This window comes from Gossypium arboreum, chromosome 3 (genome assembly GCF_025698485.1).
Source record: "Gossypium arboreum isolate Shixiya-1 chromosome 3, ASM2569848v2, whole genome shotgun sequence".
In the NCBI taxonomy this organism is placed as follows: Eukaryota; Viridiplantae; Streptophyta; class Magnoliopsida; order Malvales; family Malvaceae; genus Gossypium; species Gossypium arboreum.
Window position 1 is genome coordinate 31,557,963 of NC_069072.1, and position 27,874 is coordinate 31,585,836.

At 31.7% G+C, this 27,874-nt stretch overlaps 1 protein-coding gene across 1 annotated transcript; it reads right to left on the reverse strand.

Moving 5' to 3' along the window:
- Window positions 1–204: 204 nt before the first annotated feature.
- On the reverse strand, window positions 205–27,846 carry LOC108460115 (uncharacterized). The gene is made up of 8 exons (XM_017759484.2): window positions 27,728–27,846; window positions 24,708–24,918; window positions 24,533–24,584; window positions 2,161–2,285; window positions 1,901–2,080; window positions 1,704–1,778; window positions 545–694; window positions 205–439 (listed from the first exon to the last, which is right to left on the reverse strand). Exons 1-8 carry the CDS (start codon window positions 27,844–27,846, stop codon window positions 329–331), a joined length of 1,023 nt encoding a protein of 340 aa, XP_017614973.2. The 3' UTR covers window positions 205–328.
- Between the last annotated feature and the right edge of the window lie 28 nt (window positions 27,847–27,874).

Sequence of the window (27,874 nt, forward strand, 5' to 3'; positions counted from 1 at the left end):
GATCACACCTAAATAAAAAGGATTGGTGGCGACTCCCGTTTTCTTTTTTGAATAAAAGTCGACTCTTTTCAAAAAAAATGGTTTCGAGAGTCAAATTTGACTATATTTTCTAAAGGTTGAAGGTCAAATTTAACTAAAAAAAAAAAGAATAAAAATAAAACGGATAAAAAGATATAAATGTTAAGGACTAAATCACACAAAGAATTTTCTTAAAAGCCTCCATTTTTAAAATTTGAATTTAAATTGGTGCTGGAAGAAAATTATATTTAAGTCTTAATTTGATACTAATTTAAAATTAAAAATAATAAATAAGGAGATAAATAATGTATTAAAACATGGGGGATTGTAGGGGGACGCCTTTTCTTGTTCGCCTTAACCTTGGTTTCTTTGTTAACGGCAATCCGACGTATATTTCTTCATCTCTGTATATATTTGACACCTGTCAATAAATAAATAAAGAATAATAGTTAATCCCACAATTCGCTGAAAAAAACAAACTCATAAAAAATAAAAAATAAAAGAAAAGCTGGGGGAAATAAAGAACCTTGCATGCGATACTGCAATAAAGAGAAGTATTATCTTGTAAAGTTTTGCCACAAATGGAACATTTATAGTCCCTTGAACTACTTTGTTGTTGATGAGATTGAGTCCTTTGCTTCAAGAATAGCACCTTTGCTTTATTTGTATGATATGCCTGCATCCAAGGATTGTGAATTCCCTTTTTTTTTTTTTTTATTTCTTTCAGTATGATAATATTGGTATGAATGTTGTGTTATAATGTATTTGGAGGGTAGGTGTCTCATTAAGTATACTACTCTATTTTTTGTTGAAAAATTATTATCATACATAAATGAGTCTAGTATATGTCATTTATTAACATTATAATTTTTTTACGTCTTCTTAGATTAATAATAATACCTATATTAATCAAGTGATACTCAATGAATAATATATATTACGTTACTACTATATATATATATATATATATATATATTATTTTAGAAATAGAATAAAAGCTTCTATAACTACACTCTAGGTCATCAAACTATTAATAAGTTTATTTTTAGTAATTCAACTTCAAAAACTTACAAAATGATTATTGAATTATTTGAAAGTTTTATTTAAATCACTAAACTATTTGAAATTTTCTTTAAGTCACTAGTTAATTTTTTTTAAAATATATGATTAGCGAGTTCCAAGTGATGAGTCGATGATATGTATGAGGGATCAATATCCATCTACAAGTAAAGCATACTTTAGATCCAATTCGATCCGATTGTTAGTGTCGGAGATAGGAGAAGAAAGTTGTTTATATTTTAATTTGCAAATTTGTGATGTTCAAAGTAGTTTCATGAAAAAATGAAGAGAAAGAAAATAAGAGCTTTCAATTGGTGTAGGCAATACGAATAAAGAAAGACATACAACAACAATTTTAATAATTCAGTGACTTAAATGAATTTTTTGAATAATTCAGTGACTATTTTATAACTTTTAAAATTAAGTGATGAAAACATAAAATTACTAAATTACTTGTAAACACAAAGTATAAAGAAAAAAAACAAATTGAAAGGAGAATCAATGTTTTTATGATAAGAGTATTCCATGAAATTAAAATATCATAAAAGAGAATTAATTAACATAAAAGAAAATGATTGATAAAATTAGTAGGAAAAAAGAAAGAAAAACTATAGAGATGATCTGACCTGGATGCCAGAACAATTGAAGAGCTTACACAAATCTTGTCGGTTGATCACGTCACTGTAGATGTATCTTCGAATCTTGATTTCGATATTAGATAATAACAATAATTAGTCCAGAACTCAACTTGTTATTCCATTATTGATGCAATTATAAATAAAGGATTAAAAATGGTGGGAGATTTTTGGAGAAGAAAGGCAACCTTGATGTGCTTGTGAAAAGCATGAGAAGGTAGGCAATGAGAGCAAAAAGATTGAAGACAGTCGATGCAGAACTTGTCGACTTCCTTCTTCTTCTCGTTTGGGTGGTGAACACAGTTGTTAAAGAAGACGGAGTTATACATAACAATCACCCATGGCGGCACCACTCCAGATTTACTCCTCTGCAATAATGGAAACTACATAATTTATGAAAATGAAACCTCTAACTAACAACACTTTCTTTTTTGTTGATGGTACTTACTTGTTGGGTTTTGGGTGCATGCAATCTATGAAAGGCTAAGCTGTTTCTCATGCTGTTCTTTTGTTTTTGGACAAGATTCTGACGTTTTTGGTTACCGTCTTTGTCATCCACATACCTATCACCTTCTAAAACAATATAATATAACACAATATAATAGGTTAAAATATGATATAAGTCTCCTATTCTTAACAAATTTAGAATTTAGTCCTTATACTTTTATTTTTCATATTTTAAAATTTAAGTCCAATTGTTAACACTTTTAAAATTATTTTGTTAAATTCAAATTCATTATAATGTCATTTTTACTTACATTACTACCAAATAAGTATGTTTAATTTCAAAATATCATATTGACAAATTTAACAAAAAAAATTGTTTTAGCAATTAGACTTAGATTTTAAAATTTGAAAAGTAAAAAATTAAATTCCAAACTTGTGAAGAGGATGGTGACTTATGACATATTTTAACCTATATAATATAACTTTTTTTTCCTTTTGGTGGGTAATATCTATACTATTATATATTACGGGAATATTTTTGTCTTTTTCTTATTTTGAGAAAACAAATGAAAAATTTACAACAGTAGAGATTTGAAGCCACCAGCTCAATCAAGTAAAATTATTAAAATATCCTTACATATTTCAAATAAATTATATTATTACATGGGTCCTTATATGTTTTTTTCTTATTTTCTAAAATCAATATTTTTTTTTATAAATGTTAAGACTTGAAATCATACCACTAGCATGTATAAAATTTTTTCTTTAGTGTTGTTACACAAATTGTTTCGCCCAGGTTGTTTGTGTATCCATACTATACTATACTATTATTTAAGCCCTTAATTGATTTGGTGACATGAGTTAACTAGGCACCAACTTGGTCAGAAAAATTACAAAAATATCTTTTCATATTTAAAATAAGTTATATTATTCAAGTGTACTTTAGTCTTTTTAATTTTTTAAAAACCAATAAAAATTTACATATTGTGGTACCATTTGGGGTGATAAAACTTTAATTTTACCACTCAATTGAAATTTTATTTAATTTAATTAATACATTTTAATTTTATTATTTATACTTTATTACTTCCATCAATTATATATATTAATAATATTATTGATTGAGTTGGTGCTACAAATTAATTTGACACTAATTAAAGATTGTTTCTAATATCACATATGTAAAACATAGTTTACTTCATAGAATTAATTTGGTTAAATAAATTTACTTGCTAAATTTATTAAACTTATTTAACAATTGAAATATTATAATATATTAAATAGTATATCTTTAATTACAGTAATTAGGATAAAATAATATCTGCTATTTAATTGTTGAACATAATTAAAATATATTAATTTATTTAGCAATTCAAATATTATAATAATGAACAATTTTGAAATCATAATTAAAACATTTTATCATATTCAATGTAAAACATAGTCTACTTCATATAATTAATATAAAGCGACATTAATCAAAATAATAATTAATAATCATAACTGTATGTGTTTATGGGTCGACAAATTTCAGGTCCGGGTTTGGCACGATCCGAAAAATGGGCTTAAAATTTTGCACAAGTTTAGCTTGGATAAAATGTTAAAACATGGGCCATATATTAATCTTCTATATATTTTTTAAAAATATAATACATCAAAATACTAAAAATTAAAATAAATGTTTCTCAAAATTGAAAATAAATTTTAAAAAATATGTATACTTAAATAACACTAAGATAGATGCAACTTAACAAGCAAATACCTCTAAAATAGTAACAAAAATAACAATAAAACAAGAGTTATACAATAACAACAAAATAGTAGTAATATAATAGTGAAAAAAAAACAAGAAAATAGCAAAAAAAAAAAAAGAAGAAGAAGAAGTAAAAAACAACAAAAAAATAGCGGTTTTTTTTTTTTTGCATATTTGGGTTGGGTCGGCCCTGGATCAAAAAAGCTTTATCTGAGGCTTGACCTATTATCTAAACGGACCTTTTTTTTGCCCAAGCATATTTTTCAGGTCTATATTTTTACTCAAACCCTCTCACTTTCGAGTGGACCTTCGGGCCATGCCGGGTGGCCTAGCCCATGAGAAGCTCTAATCATAATTAATCTATATAAATTGATTTGATCAATTAAATATAGTGTTAATAATTTTTTAATTATTATTAAATTATTTGTACATATTATAAAAAATTAATATATCTATACTATTATTTAGACTCCTAATTGAGCTAGTACCATGAGTCAACCGAATACCAATTCGGTTAAGAAATTAAGAGAATGCTCTTTATAATTAAAATAAGTAATATCATTCAAGGATATTTTAATCTTTTCACTAAAAAACAAATAAAAATACGCATGTAGTGAGAGTTGAAGTCCCGCTAATTAAATTAAGAAAACTTTTAATTTACCAGTCAATTAAAACTTTATTTTTATATTTTAAAAATTTTAAATTTATTATATATACTTTATTACCTACCTTAGTAAAACTAGTTTTAGTAGCACATATGTAAAACATAGTTTAGTTAATATAATTAATTTGGTTAAATAGATTTACTTGTTAATTTTATTTATTTAACAATTCAAATATTATAATATGAATAATGTAATTTTAATTTCAATAATTAAGGTAAAATAATATCTGCTATTTCAGTTGTTGAACATAATTAAAATATAAGAAATTATTTAAAAATCAAATATTAAATAATGAACATTTTTAAATCATAATTAAATCATTTTATCATGTTCCATATAAAACATAGTTGACTCTATATAATTAATATAAAGCAACATTAATCAAAATAATAATTAATAATCATAATTAATCTATATAAATTAATTTGATCAATTAAATATAGTGTTAATAAAGACTTTTTCTAAGTATTATTAAATCCTTTGTACATACTACAAAAATTTGATATATTTATATTATTATTTAAACTTCTAATTGAGTTGGTGTCACAAGTCAACGGGCACCAACTCTGTTATGAAATTATGGGAATGCGCTTCTGTAATTAAAATAAGTAATATTAGTCGAAGGTATTTTAGTCTTTTCACTTTAAAAAAACCAATAAAAATATGCATAAGGTGATATTCAATCCCATGCTAATTGCATTTGTAAAGCATTTAATTTATCACTGAACTAAAGTTTTGTTTTTATGTTCTTATACATTTTAATTTTATTATGCACACTCTGTTACCTCCATTAGTTAACTCGACACCGACTTAAGATTGATGACATCGCCATGATAAACTATTTAATCTATTTTTTTATTTTAATAACGTACATATTTCATGTGTTGCTATTAATTAGTTTTAAATCATAAGTTTCATTAATTATTGTATTTTATTTTTAAACATACATTTATGTTCTAAATTTGTGGTTTCCACACGCATATGCGTGTGATAGGATTTCTAGTTTGTAAATTAAATTCTTCACTTTTCACTATTCACTATTCAATTTTTACTTTTTCTTTTCTAATTGACAATAATTGACCATAATTTGTAGACATGGGCGAAGCCAGAACAAATTTTTAAAGGGGCCGAATGAAATTTTAATTTTTTATAGTCTATATCTGTATAATTTCTAAAGGACTAAATCAAATTTTTATAATTTTAGGGGAGAATAAAGTGCAATTTTACCTTTACTAATTTAAATTTTTAAAAAAATTTAAGGACCCCGCCAGCCCCTAAATTAGCCTCTGTTTGTAGATAATATATAACTAAAGTAAGTATAATACATTTGATTGGATTATATAAATGTATTATTTCTAAAATTTTAAAATTCAATAATACAATATAAAGTTACTTATTATATAAATAATTAAAGTTTACTATTTAAATTTAAATTAATATATACTTTTTTTATTTGTTGTTAATGAAAACATAATAATTTAAATATAATTCAATATAAAATCTAACTTTTTTATTTACAATTATGTAAATTTATTTAATAAAAGTCTTTTAATGAAATTAGAATTCTTATTTATAAGTATGATAAATTTTCCTATCCAGTAAAAATTTTTAAATAAATAATTTAATAAAATTAATTTTCTTATTTATAAGTATAATAGATTTTTTAATCAAACACACCTTTGTGTTTTAAAAGTGTAGTTTTCACATGTATGCACGTGTGATAAAATTTCTAGTACCATATATAAAGTTTTTGACTGAGTTGATGCCACCCATAACTAGGTCTCAGCTCAGTTGTTAAATTATCAAAAGGGCCTTATTTTAATAATATTTTTGTCTTTTCATATAAAATCCAAAAAAAAAACTTTTTTTTATACATGTACAGATGGAGTGAAATTTATTAAATTCAATTCACCAAAACCTACCAATTTTCAAGTTTGGAAAAATCAGTCCACTTACAACGACTTTTTGAATGAGATCTAAGGATATCTGGGTTAAAATGTCTTCATAGCGTTCGAAAAGTTATCTCTTAGCTTCTAAATGCATTTTGAATCACTTAATTTCAAGTCTGAGATCTCAAATTATGACAGTTTTAATGGATATCTTGCGAGTTGAATTTCTAGATGGAATTATTGAGAGAAATTACGAGTTTCGAGCTTTAATTCGAGTTTAAATCATATCAGATTCGATTTTTAGGCTTAATTTTAATTATATATGAGCCCAAAATTGTACTTATTAGGTTTTATTATTTTATTATTTATTCCAAATTTTAGGATGTTTTTAAGTATTTTAAGTTATATAGAAGTTTTATGGTTCTTAGTCAACAAGAAAATTTAGTTCACTAAAGCTAATTTTTGTTTAAATTAATTAGAGTTTCATTCTAGTTGAGAGTTTTATTTTGATGTAATTAGGTAGCCTATATAAACACCTCTTCATTATCCATTTACATACACATTGATTAATAAATTTCAACACTTTGAGTTATTTCTCTTTGTGAGATTTTTTGAAAATTTTATTTTAGAAGTAGTTTTTCTTCTTAGTTTACTCTTTGAAGCTGTGAGAGAACTCTTCACCCTCCAATTTACTAGGGTTTGGCCTTAGGAGGTTGGTTAGAGTCATTGGTTGAGCTTGTTAAGAAATCTTCCTTGAAGGGTTCAATCAAACATTTATCCTTCTATCCATATCTATCAATTTATTCGATCCATGTTTTGTTTTTTTCTTTTTATTTATTTATTTTTTAAATATTTATTTTTTTTCTTGATTTTCCTTTTTTAGTTGTTTTATTGTTGTCAATTTCATCTAATTTTTCTTAGCTTCCTTGTTGCATTTCAGGTTGCTTATTTGCCAAGTTAGGGTTTTCACTTATCCAAACAACTTGAATACAATCTTAGTTTGTTGCCCCTATCATTTGGTATTAGTTTTTAGGAATTTTTGGGTTGTTTCCTTGTTCTAAATAAACTATTTTCATCGATTTTGTTCAAATAACCTGGTAAGTTTGATTAAGCGAACCTACTTATACCTTCCTCAAAAATTGTAGGTCAATAAGAAGACAAGTTCTGATATGTATGACACTTGTTAAATTTCACTAAGCAAGATGAGTCATATTATATGTGAGAATGTGTTCTGAAAAGGGGTTCTTTTTTCTTCTTCTTTCTCTTCCTTAAGTGGTATTTACTGAAACCTTCCTACAATCTGAATGTATCCTACCTCGATGATCTAGAAGCTAAGGTTATTTTATGATCAGTAGCTACTTCGCATCAGGGTAAGTATTTTAGCTCTACATGTTAAGTTCTGAATAAGTAAATCTACATTTGGTAACTGGATAGTGAAACTGTAAGTATAAGGTTTCTGCATGGAATTGGCAGTGATTGAATTGAGAAGCAACTTGTATGTGTAAGAGTAGTAATGGTTTTCCTATGTTTTGTAAGCAGTGGTTGTTGCGGTTTAATGGTGGAAGTTTGAATCTGGAGTTCTAGCTATTGTACGTGGGTGCCAGGTGAATTCTACACTAACTCTTGCATGAGTATTGTTCATATTGTGAGTCATCTATAGAAAATTGATTGAACTATAGATCGAAGTCATGAAGAGTATAGTATGTGATGATTGGTGTATGAGTATTGAAACACTGAAGTATGGTTGAGTATGTATATTTATGAAATGTATGTTATGAGATGCGTGTGTTTTATTTGGGTGTATGTTAGTGAAGTAAAATGTTGAAGTTAGATTGTGTGAATGCATGAAGAGTTTGTCAAGAGAGTTTGTGTCTGCTCATCGCGGTGGTGTCTAATGGAGTCCGTCGAAACTGAAAACAAAAATTCTGATATGAACTCTAAAGGAAAAGTCCATGGCCATGACATCCTTTGAAAAGAACTAAGGAATGGTGATTACCTACTGGGGTTTTTTGCGTGTCCTAGGATGACGATTGGAAAACCTCATGTAATGTGAGTTTAGGAAAATCCATACCATAAACACGACAGAAAAGAATAGTCTTTGTGGCAAACTCTAAAAAGAATAGTCTTTGTGGCGAATTATGAAAAGAATAGCATTTGTGGCAAACTTTGAAAAGAATAGCCTGTGGCGAATTTTAGGATATTTTTAAGTATTTTAAGTTGTTAAGGAGTTTTATGTTTCTTAGTCAACAAGAAAGTTTAGTTACATTAGAACTATTTCTTGTTTAGATTAATTAGAGTTTCATTATACTTAATAGTTTTATTTTGATGTAATTAACTAGCCTATATAAAGACCTCTTCATTATCCATTCACATACACCTTGATTAATAAATTTAACTCTTTAGGTTATTTTTCTTTGTGAGATTTCTCTTTTATTTAGTTTACAAGTAGATTTTTTTCTTAGTTTTCTCTTTGAAGCCGTGAGAGAACTCTTCACCTTCCAATTTGCTAGGGTTCAACCTTAGAGGGTTGGTTAGAGACATTGGTTGAGCTTGTCAGGAAATCTTCCTCAAAGGGTTCAATCGAACATTTATCGTTCTATCCATATCCATTAGTTTATTCGATCCATCCTCCACCTTTTAATTTTTGTTTTCTTTATTTATTGTTTTTATTTGATCTTGAATTTTTTTTTCTTTTAGTTGTTTAATTGTTGCTAATTTCATCTAACTCTTATTGGCTTCCTTGTTTTGTTTCAAGTTGCTTATTTGCTAAGTTAGGGTTTTCCCTCTTCATCTCAATTTTTTCTTTGTCAATTTGAATACTGTATTGGTCCGTTGTCCCTATCACTAATGATGGGATTTGAATCCAAGCCACAAAAAATACATTCTCTCAACTTTACTATTTGAACTAAAGCAATATTTGGTTTTTATGTTAATTCTTAATAAATATATTACATTATTGTTTTCACTTACATTGAGGTGTGTTGTAATCCAATTATTGATAATGTCATTGATTAAGTTGGTGTCATAAATTAACTCGATATCAGTTCTATAAAATGATAATAACATAATAAATAATTGGAGTGCATTTAATATTCTCAATCTTATAAATTTATCTATTAAAATTTTTTATTCACAATTTAAATTAATTCTCATTTTAATTTTGTACATATTATTATGTGTTAGTATTATTAATTTTAAACTTTATATTCTATTATTTTATTATATGTTATTTTTAAATATATGTAATGATTGTATCATCTATTATACAATAGTGGAAGTAGCTGCTTTACTTTAGCTTCTTCCTTAGATATTGGAGCTTCTTAAATTTTCACTGCGATTTGCTATGCCCTGCCCATGTTTGCGTTTAATGTTGTAATAAAAAATAAAATAAATAAAAACTACACACGCCTTCCCTACTTGAATAAAAAATTATATGTAATATAGTTTGGATTAATGTGTGACAAATAAGATCAGTTTGATAGGGTTGGTATATATATATATATATATATATATATATATATATATATATATATATTTATATTTTAGTTAAATTTAAAAGTATTTAAATTTATTTACTTATGCATCTACATTATCTATATTATAATAAATTTTTGTTGAATCATTAAAATTAATTTATAAAAATCGATATTTTTTTAAAAATTATCCAGTCCTCTATACCTGTCCATTATTTTAAATTTCTTTCAGAAAAGAATAAACCACCCACTATTATTTATGTTACTTTTCATTACTTGAAAAAAAATTATCCGTTCGTCTTTTTTAAGTTATTATCATTTTCAAAATGTAAATTTATATATAAAACACTGTTTTTAAAAGCAAATTACAAAGTTACCTGCCTTGAATCTGCAGGGCCTTTATAGTCATCATGAAGACGTCTTAAAATAAAATTCGGTGCAGGGACGAAGATATTTTTTTTGAAGGTTGAAATTGTGTTATAAAATATTTGAGAAATTAAAATGTAATTTTATTATGTATTAATTTATAATTTGAGAATAAATATAATTTTTCTTAAAATGTTGAGGTGGTTAAAATATAATTTCATTATAAATAATTTGTAATTTTATTATATCTAAATAAGTTAAATTGAAATCTTTTATTTTTAAGGACGCCAAGAGCCTACCTACCTCATGAAGTCGGCTATGATGTTGTGAGAACATGCAATCCCAAAGGAAGAGTGGTAGCCAAGCTTGGCATCTTGTCTTCTACCTTGTTTCCCTTTCTATAGATATGTAAAATCTCAACTTCCCAATTTCGTTGTAGCAACTCTCATATAGTGTGACTAGTATTAAATAAGGTTAGAGTTTTTAGAAGGTGATTGTATTATAAGGACTAGATTAAATTAGTCAATCTATTAATTATCAATTTAGTTTTTATATTGTTAAATAAATAAATAAATTTAAATTATAATAAAATTAACATTTATTATATAAAAATGTCTTGAAAATTATTTTTATTTGTAATTCAATTTCAAACAAAAGATTTCATTTATAGAACCATAAAAACTTTAAAAATATTAACTTTATTAAATAATAAATAATATTTAAAAATAAATGTCAACTCTATTTAAAATTTTCATTATTCAATTTTTTAATAGTAAATGGATTAAATTTATTCATTTAATAAAAGGAGACTAATTTAATCAAGTGATATATTTACCTATTAAATATTGTTGAAGAAATTTGAAAATTTAATTTTTTAAATATATATATATATATATATATATATATTGAAGTAAGCAATATTTATTAAAGAAAAGTACCGGGGAAAGATTGAGGAGGGCAGTTAAATTCGAGTAAGTACTCACCCAATGCACATTAATTTCGATCAAATTTATTAATATATTAAATAAAAAAAGTGTTGGTTTGAAATAGGTTTTGAATAAAAAGATATAAAATTTAAGATGTTAAAAAAAATCAACATACTTGACCATTTATGACCCAACTTAAATGCACTGATTAAATTACTTTACTCACAAAAGTCATTAATTTAGCATGGTTAACAGAAAAAGAGATTTAATTTTATCTTCATCGGAGTAGAAGGTTTATCCTTGAATAGCACTTTTTTTTTTAACTAAATTATTCTTCAATAAATATAAGATGAGAAATTGGTACTAGCTATTATTTCAAATTAATGAATAACTTCACATACATTCAATTTTATTGTCACCTCATTATTTTACTAAAAGCAGCAACTACTGAAATTTGGCCCACAAAGTTTAGAATGTGGGTTCTTTTGCTTATGCTAATTAGCAAATAAAGAATGGGATTCAATTCTGAATTTTGAACCCATCCTTAAAAATAAGTTTATTTTGAACATGTTACAATTCCTGAAAATTTTACAAACTTTCTAGCATTGAAAAGTTTTAGTTCCATTTGTAGAAATTTTTTTAAAAATAATTACATGTCAAATATATATAAAAATTCAAAATTTTAGGCTAATAATCTAATTTCATACCAAAATCCTACCCTAAACCCATCCCACAACCACCAAGCGCCAGCAACGTCGATCATGTCTCCTGCTCACCACCACTGCCCGTTGATCTTTCACACATCAATCCAGCCTAGGTTATATATATATATAACAAAAACACTATATTAATAGTACATAAAAAGACTAATTCTAATAATCATTTAATAGTAAAAATAAAAATGGTAGTAAGCTCGCAACTTCATTAGTGTCCATGTGATATGGTTGGTAGGGAACACGTAAATAGAAAGTGGGATGGGTTTCCTGAATTATCCATTAAAAGGCAGTAAAGATTCTACAAAATTTCGTACGCTTAGTTTTAAAACATTAATAGCAACAACCTGCGGACATTTACTTTCTACACCAAAACCACGGTTGGTTTTTCTTTCCATGACTTGTTTGAATTTTACACCTACCTCACCTAACTCATCTTGGCCACAAGTAATGTTTTTTTCCTTCGTTTTCATAGCTGCGAAATCAATTTCTCCGTGTATCTCCAATTTTTATTATTTTAGTTCCTACTACTAATTGAAATTCAACATGCAACTTTCAAAATTATAAGAACCAAAATAAATTTTTTTATCTAACATCTTTTTATATTTTATATCTATATTTGGCCTTCACCAAGTATTAGTGTTAATGTTGTTAGAAAATGTGTCTATATTATAATAAATATGTAACTGTTTTCTATTCACTTGAACGATGAATAAATAAGTAGAATTAATTTCATATTTTACTATTATGACTTTTGTAATGCCCCAAAACTTGAATGTTTAATTGCGAAATTTTGTAGTAATTAAGTCTATGTATCTATGGGTATGTGCTCCGTTTATGTGTTCGAGGTTAGGAGTTTGAGTCGTGTCTTAAGAAAGTTCTTGCTATTTTATTTTAAACTAACCTCTATCGTTGACTTGTTGGCTTAAGCTCAATTCTGTGTAAATTTATTTCAAAAATGAGCTTGCTGGTTTAAGGGTTAAGTATCGGTTCCCTTATTGGTCTTGTGTTTGAGTTGTGATGCACACTGTATAGAAACATTTTTGTTAATTATCAGAATTATGATCGGTAGTTTTAAAACAAGAATTAAATGTTCTTCTTTCCTTCCTCTTTTCATTTTTTTCTTTCTTTTTCCTTTTTCTCTTTTTCGCTTTATCCTTCTTCTCTTATTTTCTTTTTCTTCTTTGCTGTCGGCTTAGATTTGTACTTCTTACTTAAACTGTTCAAATCCTTTGTTTATAAGTTCAATTGTTGTTCTAGACGAGAGGGTCTCGAAGATAACGATCCCTCTAATATCCTAGATTCATGATTGCGGTGGTGTGGAGGTAACTATTACGCGGTTTAGAATCTTCTCTTGTCGAAACGTTTCAACGGGGTTGGTTGTGTGATAATCTTAGTGTTGTTTCGAATTATCGCTTAATTGGTTATGGACTGTTCATTTTAGGTCTTGGGAATCTTCTACGTTTTTCTGGCTTTGAAACTACTTTAAGTGCGTACTAAAAACTTGAGTTTTTACGAATTTCAAACGCTAAAAAACATGGTTGTCGACGCCATACGGTCATGTGCCAAGCTGTGAGAGCTGCACGGTCGTGTGTCAGGGAGTGTGGTAGGCCATGTAACTCACTGTCCACTAGGTAAGAGCCACACGGGCAAGGACACGGGCGTGTGTCCAGACTATGTGTGGCCTTGATAGTGCAGGGTTCACATAGGCCAAAGACATAGGTGTGTGTTTAGGCCGTGCAGCTCACTGTTTACAAATGAAGGATCACACGAGCGTGTGTAGGTTGTGTAGGGCGGCATAGGCCAGCTACCTAGGCTATGTGAAACCACACGGGCGTGTGAGCCAATTTATGAAATTTTGTCATATCCAGAGCATCGCTCGAACCGAATACAAGCCTTCTATAACACCCTGAATATTTTTAAGTCTGTTTTGTAAAAGTTGACATAAATGTGTACCTGCTTCAGTGGTTAAGTGTTTTGGTGTGTGTGAGAGGTTTTGGTTTCAATTCCCACTTTTGGAAAAATTTTGTTATTTTGGACCCAAACCTTATCTTTGCTGAGTAGGCTTATATAAAATTGTCTGTTAATTCATATCAGAGTAAGCTTGCTGGTTCGAGTGGTAAGGGGGTTAGTGCGTTGGAGGTCTCGTGTTTGAGTCCCTACGTGAGCGTGGATGTTAATTTTTGCTCGGTTGTTTGATAAAGATTCGGTAGAGCTAAAATTCTGAGATAGTTGTGAGTTAGTGGGAGAAAAATAGGGGATGTGTTGTCATATATTTTATTTTTCTATTTTTTTTCAAATTTTTATTGTTTTTTTTCTCTTTCCTGGTTTCTTATGTTTCCGACGTTAACTTTTCTCTTTTCTTCCTCCTCTCTACGGTTTTTCTTTTTCGATTCTTTCCTCTACTCCGTTCGTCAAATGGTTATTCCTAACGTTTGATTTGTTATCCCAGTGGTTTCCATCCGTTTTGATAAGTTTGATGTTTTTTCTTGGTTGCTTTCTTTCTTTTTAAATTAGCATAGTAGTGTGGTTAGGGAAGTTAATTTCTATAATCTAATGCATAGGTGAAGACAATGAAGCATCTATTTTCACTTTAACGGTCTGATTGTGTGAGTGGTCGTATTTTTCGGCGATAAGTGTTTGCGCATTGTTTGGTTTAGTTGGGGAGTTTGTGAGTGGGCTGTTAAACTTGTTGTTGGAATGTTGTTTCTTAGGTTTCAAGGGTCTCAGGATTGTTTTCGCAGCATATATGAGCTAGGTGTGTACCTTAAACACGAAAAATTAAGCCTCGACGAAGCCGAAAAGCATACTGTCGACTCCACACGGGCGTGTATCTAGCCATGTAAGTTTCATGTGTGAGACATGGCCGTGTGGTTGATGAACGCATGTGCACGGCCTGTGATGGTGTAAGTGTGGTCGTATTGGCCATACGGGTGTGTGAGTTTTGGGCCAGGCCGTGTGGGCCACACTAGCAAGGCCAATCTGGGCATGTGGGCCACACAGGCATGTAGGCCTATAATTTTAAAATTTTTTCGAGGGTCGTACGGGTTATTCCGATATACTGTGGTCCTACCGTAAGGTCGGTAAGGGCTAACCAAACCCTATTTTGTGTGCTATGATAATCTGATAGACTGATCCGAGTAGGATATTAAATGTATGTCTGACTATATTGTTTAAGTATGCATGTTATCTGTATAGAAGCATGTTAAGCATGATAAATCTATTCTTTTTGTATATGTATTCTATATCTATAATTTGGGAGGGTTTGTATATGTGGATAAAGTGATTTGTAGGCGACACTTCGCCTATATTCTAGTAGTTTGACTACATATTATCTGTAATGTGTCGCATCGACACTATTTGGTGTGTAGGGATGGGTAAGTGTTTTTAACCCCACATGGTGTGATGGGATGGTAGGAGATAGTGTGTAGAGGATGGGGGTATGACTCACTATATCTGTTCTGTTTATTTGATTCTAATAACTGCATGTCTATTTCTATTGGTTACACACTGAGTTTACAAAAACTCACATCTGTTTGTCTGTTCTGTTCAGATAATCCACAGGCTTAGGTAGATCAGTATTAGGGAGTCTCACGGTAACCACAAGTTTGTGAACTATTTTAAATAATGGTTTTTATTTAATTTAAGGATTATTTTCTGAGGGTTTGTAATTATTGGACTTTCTAGATTGTTTGATTTTTATTTTTGTTTTGGATGCATTTTAACTTTTATCGCGATGTTTGACTAAAATCATGGTTTTACAAAAATAAAGGTTTTTCTGAAAATACGAACTGGATTTCTAAAATATAATAGTTTCTAAGACTTCCGTTGTAAATTATGTTTTGACAAATGAATTAATTAAATAACGCTTTCAGTAATAGTTATAAAACTTGGATGATTTATCGATCAACTATACAAAGCTTATTGAAATAATATTGTTTTTAAAACCCCTCCATGTAACATTCTCGTATTCGACTATAACGTCTAGGCTGAGTTTGGGGTGTTACACCTTTTATGAGGCCATTTGAACTGAATTAAACTATATACACTGATATTCTGTGATCTAAAACTTGAGTACTGATTATTAGCGTATATTGTGTTTAATTAATGTTAAAGGAATTGATTTACCGAATTCGAGTATAAGCAGTATTTGAGTAATCGAATAAAACTCTATATTAACTGTTATGTGAAGCTTGCATATGCATCGGCTGAGAATTGAATCAGGAGGAAGTATTATGTTCTGAAATAGTGAATAACTCATTCGTTTCTGTATTCTGATCTGGCAGCTAGACTGCATTCTCTAAAACATGTCAGACCGAAACTATGTGGAGTGTAGGGCTGGAAGGGTAATAAATACCCTATTTAGTGTGTTGGGTTGGTTGGATATGGTGTGTAGCGGCTGTTATTAAGTAATTACATCTGGCCTATTCTATTCTATTACGCAATGACTACGATCGAATTATTATCTGTCGTATGATTACGATCAGAATCGAATGAAGCTGTTCTCGATTACGAATCAACATTTGCACTTGGATATCATAGTTTTACTGATATCCTATTAAATATGTAAATAGTTGATTCCTTTTAATATATATTAATTCCATTATTGTTGAATGGATTTTAGGTAAATCACAGGCTTGAACGGGTTGACGGATGGGGAACTCGGTTATGCATTTACATCGTTTAGTATTATTAATAATGTTAGTTGTTTCGTAGTTCTAGTTAGTTGGATGATAGTCATGAAGTACTGGTTTGTCTTTATTAAAACTTTATATGACCTTAAAGGAGTTCCAATATAAACTGTAAAGTGTGTTTTGATTGTCATTCATTGTAACTCTTCAGGCTTGGCCTTGTCGTCTAGGCTGGTTATGGGGTATTACAACTTTTGTATTTATATCTTTTATATTTTGCATGTACAGCGAAATTGTGACAAGCAAATATTAACTCATTTATTGTCTAAAGTTCAAACTGAAGATAAGTGACATTATAAAGAACGTTTACATTGCGACAAAGACACCTTACTTTAGTAGATAATTTAAATGAGCTCGTAATCCCATAAAAGAATCAAAGTGAGTATTTGATTCAAATACGAGAAGGATTATTATGTTATCTAAAATTCCAATTGGGGAGTTGGCTCATCTTGACTATCGGAGTAGTTGACTCAATGAGTAGAGACATAGATGTATTCATTGGTAGAATGATATATTGGACTGGACCCAAGATGAATTAATTCTGAATCTGTTTGTGAATTAATTTACTTGTGACGTTCATGGTGTGATTACTTAAATCCTGAGTTAGTCACTGACATGCATCTGCAACTCATGTGCTTTGATATAAGTGGGGGCTTATGGTCTAAATATGATTAAGTCCATAGCCGATATGTTGGGTACATGACTTGTGTATGGCATGGCTTTACTAGTAACAGTGGAATTCATAACTCAATTAAAGAATTAATGATATCCTCTCATTGGTATTGTGTGGATTGATAAATATGGAACATGGCCACAAATTGTTGGTTCTCGAACGAGCAATTTATCACAATAATTTGTTGACAGTGATCATGTTAATCATTAAGAAGACACAATCGTGCCAATGAGATAAAATATGATTCTAGACATAATTGCAATCACTAGAGCTTAATTGTATATATTTGATTGGTCCCTCTACTAGCTCAATAAAAGCTCGATTGGACTACATTTGAATTAGAAGAAAATTCAACAACTTTGGGAATAATTTAAGAGAGTCAATTTATTCGATGTGAAATTAAATTAGGTGGTCGTAAGAATTGTTCAACTAGAGAATTTGATTAAATAATTTTCTTGAAAAATTAATTTGGAAAATCTAAGTGATTTTTGGAAAAAATTAATTTTGATCAAGTAACATTAAATTAAACAAATCAATTAAAATTAATATGATATTTTTGGAAGTTAATTTTCAAGTTAGACAATTAGGCCAATTGGTAATTAAACTTGAAAATTGGACTTGAGATCGTAAATTGGATTCAGGAGCCCAAAATCGAGACCAATACTCAAAAACTGATCGAATTGAGCCTGATATGTGAAACCGGGCTTACGGTCCAACTGGTGGCTAGGCCAGATTGGTTGGGTTTTCATTGACCCAGATCAAACCATTAGCAGTTGAATTGGCTCGGGATGCCACCGTAAGGGTGCCAATGGCTGCGGCGGTGGCGTCCCTGTGGCTGGCGACGGTTGGTCATCGGTGGTTGAGTAGTGGAAGAGTTACAGTCTTACTGGAATTCTACCAGAGAATTTGATTTTAGATTAATTATTCCAAAAATAATATTATTTTAATAGTTTAATATTAAATTAAATTTAATAATTATCTTAATAGTATTTTATTAATTTAATATTAAAGTGATTATCATAATAAAAATTTAATGTTTATATTCTATTATTTTAATAATATTTAATATTAAATTAAAATATTATATTAATTTATTATTAAAGTGATTAAGTTTAATTATAGTTGAACTCTCTAAACTATCTCTATATAAAGACGACCTTGTGTCATTATTTACACATACTTGAATTCAATAAAAAGTTGTAGAGAGAAAATTCTCTAACAGATTATTCTAGAAAATTTTTAGAGATATTTTTTGATTTGCAACTTAACCTAAAATTTTAGGGAAATTACAAAATTACCCCACTGGTAATTTTGGTGAAATGTTTTTTTATTCGAAGCGTACCTTCACTCGGCAGACGTGAGCTTAAGGATAGCGAAGAAGACTACTCGGCCAAAGCACTCAACTTAGACGAATCGAAAAGGTACAATTTTGATTAAGTGTTTATTACTTTAGATATCACAACCAAGATATTGTTTTGAAAAAAATTTAAAACTCTGGTTTTTCCCTAAATTTATTTTTCGATGCATTTTCCAAACCCGTTTTTCCAACAATTGGCCTCATAAGCCAGGTTGTGTTCTATCTATAAGTATAAACAGATAATAAAAATAAATTTCTCTTCTTCTTAAATAATTTGATTACATAGGAAGTGGCATTCTTTAGATCTTATGCATGTTTTGAGTTATATATGGGAATGGATGCGATTTTATATATTGTTTATATAATTGTTTTTTGCCGATATTGTAGTTCTTAGGAAATAGACTGTGGACTATCATCTCCACGTATGGCTATATTTTTTAAAAATTCATAGAATTCTTGTGAGCCAAAAACGGACATAGGACTTAAATATAATTTTTCTAAAAAGAGTCCATGACTAGTAAAAGATGCGATGGCAGTTGAAGACCCAAAAAATACCTTGGTGAAAATTTATGTAATTTTATTTTTCCATTTATTTTATAGAAATAGAACCATGGAAACCTTGGCTGACAATTTTATTTTAATTACCTATCTCATTGAATATATGTTTTATAATTATTTATAATATTTATATTATGTAATGTTTTAATTGTGATATATATATATATATATATATATATATATGTAAGATGATCCATGATAGTACTAGAAAGAACATATGTTTTCTCCCTACTTATTAGTTAATTTGTCCCCATTTAGTTATCTTTAGCACATATTTTAGCATTTTCAGTTCAGTAAATTGCATTTTATAACTTAGTGGATCTTAACATATCTATCGTTAATTTTGTCATGTTTTGGTACTGATGTCGCTGAATGAGTGTAACGCTGGGGTTTGTGCAAGTGTACACAGTCGTTATCAAGTAATAAGTAAGTATTGAGTTATCGTCTCCACAAGGATTGTATTTGTGCTAAGTCAATTTGTAAAATTATATTAACAATTTGGTAATTAAAAATATAATTTAGTTGAGAATTGATGATTAAAATATATTAAACTAAATGTAATGATCCCTAATGCAAATTAACCTAAGTATGCAAACTATATGAATGAAATAGATTTTAGCAAAATTAAACATAATTTGCAACAATTATAACATAAATAAACAAGGATAATTACTTTAATTAAACTCAACTTATTATCAACATGCTTAATGATATTAGGAAAAACATTCCATGGCAACTCGATCTTTCATGAGTTCGGAACCACGTTAGGTCCATTCAGAATCCTTTACTTAGTAAATACGCATTTTACTGATCCTTATTTACTAAGGGTTTCTTAGCATTCGTGCAAGGTAACAGGGACGTGTTAGGTTTCAAACAGTTTAATCACACAAATCTAAAAACTATGCAGATAAGAGAGCCTGGTTAGGGTTGTTATGCAACTTGCAATTTAATCGGGTTAGGATCTAAATTGAGCATGCACATTTCAATTATGCATCCACTAGCCGTTATCTGGTTAGGATCGCTCAGCGAATTCAGGCGCATTTCAATCACGTATGAACGAAATACAGACTTGATTTTAATTGAAAACATGATCGATTGAGGGACAAATATTATAAGCATGAATCTAATAAATATTATTTAATCAAAGAAATCATCCTAGCTTAACTAAAATTAAGCTAACATTGTTGTAAACAATAACAAATAACACATAGCAAACATCTTTAGATTAAATTAAAGAAAAGAAAGATTAAACCCAATTCAGAGTGGCTGTTGATCGTGTGATTCGTAACGAGTAATAAATATTTATAATGAAGATCAAACCTAGACTAACTACTATCACGATGAAAAGGCAAGCGCACCTATCGAACAATAGTATAGTAACGACAAGACCAGGATATCGTACCCAAGGGAACCAAAAGTACCAGTAATAACTATCTTTTTATTATCTAGCCTACGAATAAAAGGATTTGTTTATTAAACTAATTATCTAAACTAATTAACTAATTTAATTAAAGCAAAGAGAAAATTTGGAAAAAGACTTGAAGAGAAGCAATTGATAAAGACGACACCCAAGGAGGAATCCACCTAGATTTCACTTGTTATCTGACTCTGAACCGGACGATTTATTCACTTGACTTGATCCGTGAGACTCCTTAACCTATGTTATTATCCCTTTCGAGACTAATAACGTCTAACCCTCAGTTGAATTAATCGAAATTTCTTTCTTAATTAAAACCCCTAGGGAAGCAGTAAATCACTCTATGGACTCCGATATTAGGTTTCACCCTAATCCGGCAAAATCTCGTAACCTTATTTCTAGGCGTTCGATCAACTCCGCTTAATTATGCCAAATCTACTCTTAGGAAGGGTCTATTCCTCCTCTGCATAAGCACGTCAAATCATGAATTAATACCCGGAATATTAACTTAAGCATTAAAAACACATAATTAAGAACAAATCAAGTATTTATTATACAGTTCAGATAATAATAACAAGATCGATCATAGGTTTTATCCCCCTTAGGTATCTAAGGGGTTTAGTTCATCATAAAATAAGAGTGCATCTCAAAAGTATAAAAATAACAAAACATGAAGAAAACTCTAAAACCCCTAAAGGAATTTTGAGAGAGATCTTCAGTCTAGGAGTAGCTCCGGCTTTTGGGATGGATCGTCTGGCTTCCTTCAAGTAATTCTTGGCGTGTGGTTTTGTATTCCAGAAAAGTTCTGGAAGAGGCCCCCCTCTCTAGGTCATCCTTAGGTTGTTTATATAGGCTTTAGATTGACTTTCTTCCTCCCTAAGTACCCTTTTTCCGTGTAAAATACAACTCTTTGAAAAAGGGACACGCCCGTGTGCCACGACCGTGTGGACTCAATGGCTAGGCTGTGTGAATCGTGTAAACCTTGGTCGACACCCTCGAAGGCCACGAGCGTGTGAGATGCCCATGTGGCAAGGCTTAGGCCGTATGATCTTCTCGATTTGGTCTATTTTGTCCCTTTTTAGCTCGTTTTTGGATCCTTTTGACTCTTGGTGCTCTCCTGAGTACAAAACATGAAATAACCGGATTAAGAGCACCAAAATCCATAAATCTAGTAGTAAACATCCATAAATATGCTAAGTATTTGGGGTAAAACTATGTATAATTTGGCGTTTATCAGCTGTTACCCACACTTAAGCATTTGCTTGTCCTTAAGTAAAACTCTCATTTACTGCTAGAATTCATTCTTTTCAATCACATGATCAGTATTGATAATGTTACAAACTATTCCATGGAAAATAATACAGTGAGAATTTAACTATAGGGGCATTAAAAGCCTCAAACAATCTAAATCGGATATTTTGATAATAAAATAATAAGTAATCTCCTTCCTCTAAGTAATTAACTTTAGTCCTAAATATACAAGAGACGACATCCTCACTAAAGATTCACTCAAAGTGTTTAAGGTTCAAGATTAAGCACTCGATTGTCTAACATGAAAAGTTATTACCATAGGCTTGCATGAAAATCAAATCTCCACCACTTGTAAATGATATGATACACTAATCAAAAGGTCTTTGCATGGTTGTAATGGGGTTTAGGTTACAGGTATGGATACAAGCTGAAGAATAGGGGTTAGAATCAAGATAATTTCGATATGTTACCCCACTATCAAAAACTTAATTACTGAACCACAAACAAATATCTAGAACTATTTTATATGAGTTCATGACAACTTTAGCTTGCTGAGAATTACATTTTTTTAAGAACAAATCAAGTCAATACAATACAGAAATCATACTTCATGATTCAGTAACAAAAAATGGGAACATAGTGAGGTAATAATATTAAATTTAATCTCGATAAAAAAGTAAATTAAGTAAGAGGATTTCAACAATAATGGGTTAATGAGTTAATGATAAGGGTTAATCAATAAATAAAAAAAAAGGTTAGTAGGCTCAAAGGGAGTTCGCTAAGGGTTTAATTATGTGGGAAGGCTTTTTATGGAGTAAATGGGTTAAATCCTAAGTGCCTTTATCATCTCAGTATATCAAATCATACATGTGATCTCGACATATATAATCGAAGCAAGTTCTAGAATAACAGTTCAATGTTGACACACTCAAACCACAAAAGAAGTGAGCAAGAAAGAAAGCTATATGCTCAAAAGGCTCAAAAATCTCACCAAAAATTTGGGTTTTTGACGTCATTTATGTATACTTAGGATTTCAAGATAATACCTTAATTTAGGAGAAATAGTCTAAAAATTTTATTTCTCAAAATATCAACTGATCATGCTCGATTCTTTAAGGTCTATAATCAAATAATCATGCATAATTCCCTTGGTCTAATTCACGACATATCAACAATAATTATAGATCAATCAGAATTCATTCTATCAATATTATGAGAAAATCACTTAAGCACAAGACCAAATTTAGGGATTTGAGAATAATGCAAAAAGTTAGGTTTCATGTTCACCCCCCCACACTTAAGATGTACATTGCCCTCAATGTACAGAGATAGATTATTCAAAATAAAGAAAATCATAAGAGGAAAGGAGGTGAAACTCCCCGTTATATGGATGTGGAGCTTGATTCTGAGGATGGAGTGTTCAGGGAAAGTGGTAGGGACTATTATTCTTGGCTAGATGAAGAAATTGGGTCGTTGAACATGGCACTCGTGAGGTATTGTTTCCCTTTTGTTTCCTCATTCCGTAAAATATTCCTAGCAGCTTTGCTTGGAAGTCTGTAGAATCATGAAGAGCTTATTAAGAGTTGGTGTGGAAGAGAGCATAGTGGAATTACTTGTTAGAAATACCAGAAAATGGAAAAAGTAAAATTTACTAATATAGATATGTCTTTCAAAATGAAATAATAAAATTGAAATAAAAATAAAAATAAAATAAATAAAAATAAATAAAATAAAATAAAATAAAATAAAAATAAGAATAAATAAAAAAATAGGAGGATTCAATGATCCTCGTCGGTGGGGCCCTTAGGTGGTGGTGCTAGAGTGGCGATGTGAAAGTGTTGGCACAGCTGCTGCATCATGGCCTGCATATCGTCCATCTGTTGGTCCTGTCATCGATCTCGCTCTTGAATTATCTCGAACTGCATAGTGCAATACTGCTCGAAGTGGGCGAGTCGGTAGGAAAGATGTGCCAATGAAGCAGCCGCATGAACTGGTCGTTCCCTAGGTGGCGCGGTGTAAGGCTCCTCATGCTGTGGGGGAACATCATCAGGGATGTCCCCAAGATCCTCCTCGTCAATGGCATGCGAGAGACGATACTGAGAAGGATCGGTCCCACATCGGTGCTCGATCATCCTCATGTGTAACATAGTCGTGATGTGCTATGGGGACATCTGACCTATCAAGGTAAGCGCTGATGACTGGGCCGCGATGTTGAGGAGGCCGAAGTGTTTGGCAAGGTGCGTCACGTAGGGCCCGATGGAGATCACTCCCTTCCTATGCCGCTCGGTCTAATGGAAAATGGTGAAAGCAATGAAGTAGGCCAAGTCAATCACGTGTGCATTCACCATGCACCATAAATAGTAGGCGTCGTGGGTGTTGACGACGTTGGTGCTCTCTCTCCTTCCGGTCAAGGTGTATGCCAATATGGCATGGAGATATTGTAGGGAAGGGGGGAGAGTTGAGGCCTTCGAGCAGCTGGGGTCGTAGGTGGAAGAGAGTGGTGCCAAAGCCTTTCAGCACAAGGAGGGGGAGATGTGGATATTGCATGGTAGTGCATTCATGTGCTCCTCCTCCATAAACTCATCGGTGTAAAGTTCCAGAGCAACTCCAAACTCTAGGACACTCATCGTATGAACTAGACCTCCTAATTGAAAGTGAATGGTGCCTGGATCATCATTGTTTGTCATCACCACCTGTAAATGAAAAGTAGAGCATAATTCTAAAGTTAGCTCTAAATAAGTGGGCTCGGTAATAGCAAAGAACCGTTTCCATGGGTCTGTGGATAGGAGGGCGCGGATGGCATTAGCGAGCTGGACTTGCTCTACGGTAGCCCAGTCGATGTAGCGACCTGTGGTGATGGGTGGTGCACGTAGTATCTGAAATAGCTCCTCCTGCGAAGCTTGCAGAAATTTAAGGAACGAGTGTCGAACTTCGGCTGTAGCACGTACCGAGGAAGAACCCGGTCCCCTACGTCTCTTTGAGGAAGAGACCACGGCCTTCTTGCCTCTTGATGATGACATAATGTACCTGAAAATGCATGAGCATTGATAGAATCCAAGAGACATCAGTAGTTAAACAATAGGCCTAAAATTAGTATATGCTATTTAGTAGCTTAAACAAGTCAAATATAGAAAATTCTAAAGCAAATTCCTAACTTATCTAAAACATATTTGTAATAGTAACAATATCTATGCAAAGCATGTAGAATACTAAAGTAGCAACATAAATTGGAAAAATAAGGTTGAGAAAGTAAACCAAAGCCTGTTGTAAGGCGGTGCACGAGCGTGTGGTGGTGAGCACGGGCGTGTGACGCGGAAAGGAAGCCATGTGGTGGGAAAATAGAGGGTATAGGGAGGGGAAAATAGGGATTAATGCAAGGGGAGTGGATTTGAGGGTGGTTTGGGAGTTGGGGAAGTGAGAATCCGGGGAATGGTGGCCGGAATAGGGATTAGGGGTTGGGGGAGGCTAGATTTCGGCTAGGGTTTTGAAAGGAGGAAGAAAATGAACAGTGGTTTGTTTATATAGGGGAGGTTCACAAGGCCTAGGGCCACGCTCGTGTACTTTGAGGGTGAGCCCGTGTTTTTCGAATTTTGCGAGTTAGGTCTTGTCCGGCTACTATCACACACCCCTCTGTCTTTGGCGTGTGTCACACACGGCTATGTCGAACGGTCCTGCCTAGCTTTGTTCGCTTCTCCCACGCCCGTGTTTTATGGTAGCACACCCGTGTATTGTTGTACACTGCTGAAAGGTACGGGCGTGTCGCACGCTCATGTCGAAGAAACAGAATCGAGCCTTGTCCCTGGCACGCCCGTGGTTTTCTATCCCCACGCCCATGTTTTTCTTATCAAGTTCAACCACGGTATGTCGCACGGCCGTGGGGATTTATCGCACCCCGTGTTTTGATGAAATCATATCCTGCTTCAACACGGCCGTATCGCACGGCCGTGTCTCTTCCCCTGTTTGGCCACAGCTTTAGGCATGCCCGTGTGCCTGGCCGTGTGTGCTAAAAAACTTTGCAATTCAAAGACTAAGTTAATTGATTCGAAGTGTGAGAAGTTAAAAATAAAGAAATCAAAATATGTTAGTGCTCGGGTTACCTCCCGAGAAGCGCTTATTTATAGTCTAAGCTCGACTTACCTCTCTGTTGATTTATCATGGTGGTTTGAGGAGTTCATACTCCTCGTTCCTGCTATCAATCTTAAAATAAGGTTTTAATCGGGTGTTGTTTACCTTAAAAGTGCCGAACTTGGGATGACTCACCTCAACCGTATCGAATGGGAAAATATTGAGTACCGTAAGAGGGATTTCCTCATTTGGTGTGGTAGTGACAATGTGGGGATCTGCGGCATCCAGTAAGACTTTATCGCCAACCTGAAGTTGATTAGGAGAGGTATCGGGCTTGTTTTGGCTTAGTTTTGGTTTATCACGTGTTCTTGATTTGTGTGCTCGCCATTCATCTAACTCCTCTATTTGAAGCCTTTGTTCCTCATGGGTGTCTTTGTTCTCTACATAATAATAGTACACTGTCTCCGTTGTCTTGGTTCGAGGGGGTTCCTTCAAGGATGATTGAGTATTAGTTTTATCATCGATAGGTTTTATAATGTTATCTTGAGTTTTAGAAGTTTTGACTGAGTCGCGTGCTTGAAGTGTTACTGCGTCGTCACCTGCACGAAGTGTTAGCTCTCCTGTGCCTACATTAATAATGGTTCTGGCAGTTGCTAAAAAGGTTCGTCCTAAAATTAAAGGTACCTCGTTATCCTCATCCACATCTAAGACGACAAAGTCTACTGGGTAAATAAACTTATCAATTTTAATGAGAATATCTTCAATAATACCCTTAGGAAATCTAACTGTTTTGTCAGCCAATTGTATGCTCATCCTAGCCTGTTTGGGTTTACCGAGACCGAGTCGTTTAAACATTTTATAGGGCATAACATTTATACTTTCCCCTAGATCGGCTAAAGCATTATTCACAGATAAACTACCAATTAAGCAAGGAATTGTAAAACTCCTTGGATCTTTCAATTTGTGAGGTAGCTTATTCTATAGAATAGCTAAGCAAACTACATTGAGTTTCACATGTGATGTAGTGTCTAATTTCCTTTTATTGCTCAGAAGTTCCTTTAAGAATTTTGCTGAGTTAAGCATCTGCAAAAGAACTTCAATAAAGGGTAAGTTAATATGTAATTTCTTTAAGAGTTTGACAAACTTACCAAATTGTTCTTCTGTTCTGTCTTTCATCATGGCTTTAGGATATGGCACATGAGGTTCATGATTCGTACTTACCTGTTTGGGATCATTATTGTTTACCTCTTCTCGTCCTTTGTTAATCACGTTGTTTTGCTGTATTTCTGGCTCGGGTGCAATGAGTCCGTCCTAATTTTGAGTGCTAATTGCATTGAGGTGTTCCCTCGGATTAGGTTCAGTATTACTTGGTAAGCTACCTTGTAGTCATTCGTAGATTAGTTTGGACAACTGGCCTGTCTGAGTTTCGAGTCCTTGGATCGATGCTTGTTGATTCTTAAGTGCTGTCTCGATATTTTGGAAACGGGTTTCTGACACCAAGATGAATATAGAAAGCATCTCTTCAAGGTTTGGTTTCTTCTCTTGTTGATAAGGTGGCTGTTGAAAACCCTGAGGATTTTGTGGCTTTTGATTCCCTTGACCACCCCCGGAGAAATTTGGGTGGTTCCTCCAACCTGCATTATAGGTATTACTGTATTGTTTATTTTGAGATCTAAAGGTATTGTTACCCATATAATTGATTTGTTCTTCTTCAGTTGTAGGATTGAAGGATTGGTATTCTGTAAGCACACCTCCTCCGCTTGAGTCACACCTTGTTACTGGATGTACTTGTGTAGAACCAATAAAACTATCAATCTTTTTATTGTGAAGTTCTACATGATTAGAGAGCATGGTGACTGAATCGATGTTATAAACGTCGGCTGTTTTCATTGTCTTTGTCCTCATAACTTGCCACTGA